Source organism: Buceros rhinoceros, unplaced genomic scaffold (genome assembly GCF_000710305.1).
Source record: "Buceros rhinoceros silvestris isolate BGI_N320 unplaced genomic scaffold, ASM71030v1 scaffold24207, whole genome shotgun sequence".
Classification (NCBI taxonomy): Eukaryota; Metazoa; Chordata; class Aves; order Bucerotiformes; family Bucerotidae; genus Buceros; species Buceros rhinoceros.
The window spans coordinates 15,118-18,781 of NW_010421906.1; the positions used below are offsets into that span (position 1 = coordinate 15,118).

General features: G+C 49.9%; 1 protein-coding gene across 1 annotated transcript in view; it reads right to left on the minus strand.

The window, feature by feature from the left end:
• Positions 1–2,016: 2,016 nt before the first annotated feature.
• Positions 2,017–3,664, minus strand: part of LHX6 (LIM homeobox 6) — a 7,366-nt gene continuing 5,718 nt past the window's right edge. Inside the window, exons 6-7 of the mRNA XM_010139870.1 lie at positions 3,603–3,664; positions 2,017–2,037 (exon numbers count right to left, since the gene is read on the minus strand). The exon at positions 3,603–3,664 is cut by the window's right edge and continues 8 nt beyond it. Coding sequence (XP_010138172.1) covers positions 2,017–2,037; positions 3,603–3,664 — 83 coding nt within the window. The remainder of the gene's footprint in view (positions 2,038–3,602) is intronic.

Below are 3,664 nucleotides of genomic sequence, written 5' to 3' on the forward strand. Positions count from 1 at the left end.
CTGAGGTATCACCATCACGCTCTCGCTCTTGCTCTCTCTTTTTAAATATACACACACACACACAGAGGTATGTGTGGGTATATATATGTATTTATTCCAACAAATATCAATACATGCTTGTCCTCAGTTACTTCTCAAACCAAGACATCTTGGTGGCCACCTCAGCAGACATCCACATCTCCTTACGCCATTCCCCGTGTGGTCAGAGCAATGAGCGGAGCCACGTGTCCGGCCATCGGTGTCACACAGAGCTCAGGGGCGCGGTCAGGAGGAGGCTTGCTGCCTGAGCCATACGGGCTGGCCAGGCCGGTGGGACGGCTGGCTGTCCACCCAGCCAGGGCTGGAGATTGATCCAGGATCTCCCAGAGATAAAAGCACGTGTATTACAGTTCGAATTAAAAACAAGTTAGGTAACGGATGGATTCCTGTCCTCTGCTCCTCAGGCACAGCTCGGTCACACCATGCTCTAACTGTGCCTCATAGAGGGCTTTCACATTCTTGGAATCGTGGCCTCACGGACACTTAGCAGCAAGACAGACCCGTGCTTGCGAGGGGAGAGGCTTCCTCACAGACCTGCTCTTGGCTCGGAGCAAGCTGAGGAGGGCTGCCGCAGGTTACCTGGTTACTGGTTCTTATTACCGTCAATGAAGGATCATTTTGGAGGTTTTTTCCTGATTTGGGGCCAGACTGCTGAGCTCTTCCTTTGCTGTCCCCAGGAGCCCTGTGGCACCTGCCCCGCCAGCAGCAGTCCTCCCGGGCTGCGCCTTCGTCCGAGGGCCTGGCGGGACCGACAGCCGTACTCCAGCAAGGGAGAACAGGAGGGCAGAGGGACTCAGAGCGATGCTGCCAGATAAAGGAATACGCCATCACCTTGCTGCCCACTCAGCTAGCAATTGTTCCTGCTGGCCTTACTGTGGGTTTTGCCTTTTTAACTGGTCTCTGGTTTCTACCCAACTGTTTCCACTGACTGAACTTGGGTCGACACCAGGGCAGAACATTTCTACACCTTTATGGCCAGCTTCCATTGAGGATTTCCCAGTCCCAGGGTACAGAGTATCTGAGAGTTTTGTATAGGTATGTTCCAAAATCACCCATTTGTGATCCATTATGACTCCGAGGAAATAGTGTAGCTTGTTAATAAAGAACAACAGTAAAAAATAGGGGGAAAAAAAGGAAGATTTGGCACAGGGATGTGAGAGAAGAGAGATATTCAGTGTTCTAAGAACAAGTCAGCAATCAAAAACTTCAGGGTGCTAAACCTGGCTCTACCACCAATCCCCACAGTTCCTCTCAGCTTAGGACATCTCAGTTTCCCCTCCTATAAAACGGGGGGGAAAAACACTAAGATTTACTTACCTTAGAGTGATCAAAGGACATGTGATTCTAAAGCACTTTGAGGAGGAAGAAAAACTGCCTATTTCCAGCTGGCATCATGTTTTCCACTTAGTGGAGTCTCAGCTACCCATGGATTTGGCTCAGGAAGGTCTGTGTACAAATCGAGTTGCTGAGCCAAAAAGCCCATTTCAGATTTCACACATGCAAGTGGAAACACGGAGGGATGTCCAGGAACCGACAGTGCTTCACTGGTGCAAAAAGAGAATCAGGCCAAACTGCGTAAATTCCTTCTTCCTCTATGTTCAGAAGTGATCATCGACCCCCCCTGAGACTCAGCATGGTCTGGTTTGTTTGTATTCCCATCGGTTTGGGAGCAAGATTTGCAAGCACAGCAGAGTCACTAATTTTGACTGTGTCTGGCATTGCCTTGGAGAGACTCACGGTCATTCTACAAGTCCACAAGAAACAAGTGAAAAAGTAACTCTGCACTCAACACACACACACACAGAGTGTCGCTGGAGAAAGAATAGTGGATGTTAGGAGCTGCTCAATGGAAATAACTGGATCTGAGTTTCTCCTGCGTGACTGGTAACCATTGCCGTGGGCTGGGCGCTGTGTTTCAGCGGCTGAGGGGCAGTGGAGCTGGTAGCGCCATGGGCAGGTGAGGAAGAGTTCGCGCAGTCAGTACTGAAAGAGGATGACCTGGCGGGAGAAACGGGAGCCGAGCGTTAGCCGCGGTCGGAGGCAGGCAGTCCTCGCAACAGAAACGTGCACCTCCAGGCACCACACATCGTACTGGGCAACACGCTGAAACCAGTATTTCATTTGTCTGTTCTCATGTGGCAGCTACTAAGAAAGACATAGACCGTTGCCAGAGGTCCTCACTCTATCCATCTCACTTGCTAATCAGCACAGGCTTCCCTCGAACCGCTGTACCTCGCTGCTCTGCAAACACAGCGTCTGTCCTTGCCATCAGTCAGGGGGAGCAGCCGCTGAGCTGGTCACAAGCCAGTTCTCCCACAGCCGCTGCACCCCGAGAGGAGCAGGGCTGTGTGCCCCATGTGCAAAGGGAAACGGAGCCTGAGTGTTCACGTGTTTTCCCGAGATCTCGGCTATCACTGCTTTTAAAAAAATTTTGGATGTGGAAAAAGAGGCTGCTTAAGGTTTCAGGAAATCCACATGTGAGTGGTTGTTCAGAAAAGGAGCTGGTTGGGGCAGCTCCATGTCCCAAGAACCCAGTTCTGCAGCAGCTATGAGCAAGCAATTTCCTTTAAATCACAGGAACTACTTATGGCAGCAAAGTTTCCCTGAATGACAGCACCGGGGGTGTATAACATTTTCTGAAAACTCTCCAGCTTATGGTGTGGTATCGTGACAAAACGGCAGCATTTAGCCTGAAAAAGTAACTTTGCTGTGCCCCTGCTTGTGCTTATGGAAACAGAGATCAGCGAGCTACCGTTGCTGCACTGAGTAGAGAGAGATTGGAGAAGAGAGATGCTGAGAACTCCTAACAGTGACAACAAAAGCTAAAAGCAGTAAGAGTTGCCAAAGGCTCAGTGTTTCCTCAAAATAAAGTCACTTAAACTGGGATCCTAAATAAAATCTTGTGAGCTTAAGCATGTTTCAGAAGTCTTACCCCCAAATAAACCGTGTGTTAGAACAGACGGATACTGTAAGGGCTGAGCAGAAAAATATCGATATGAAACATCATCTCGTGGCCAGACATTGTGAAATAACAGCCCTGCTTCAGATATTGTAACAGCCAGTGGTTATTTTTTTAAGCAATGCTGGAATCCCCAGGAAACGAATCCTTGGTATTAACTCATGGAAAACTGGAAAGCTCGCACATGCTAAAGGTCCCCCCTGCTCCGCTGTTAGCAGCTGGTTGCTGTTGGCACCGGCAGCGTGTGTGGATGGCTGAGGAGCGGGGCGGGACGGAGCTCGTAGCACGCGGGAAGGGGAGAAACCAGAGAGAGGAGTTCAGGCAGGAGGATGTCAAAAGCCTTCAGGGAACGCAGGCACAGCATCTCAGCACGTCACAGCCACGAGGGGTATTTAGCGAAGAACAAAGTGATGCCATTTTGACTAACACCACAGCAATCTAGGGCCACCAAAATTAAGCAAAGACACACGAGTGGGCAGCAGCTGCCAGAGGTCATGGAGAAGCAGTGATGCTGACAAGAGACAGCAGTGGCAATGATGGTACACAAAAATCTTTGCTACAGTTGAGGTTTGGCCCCAAAGCCTGAAACAGGGACTACAATTACCTTCTCACCCCTATTAGATAGTGGTCCTTCCATGTCTGCTTTGAGGTGCACTGGTGGAGCAG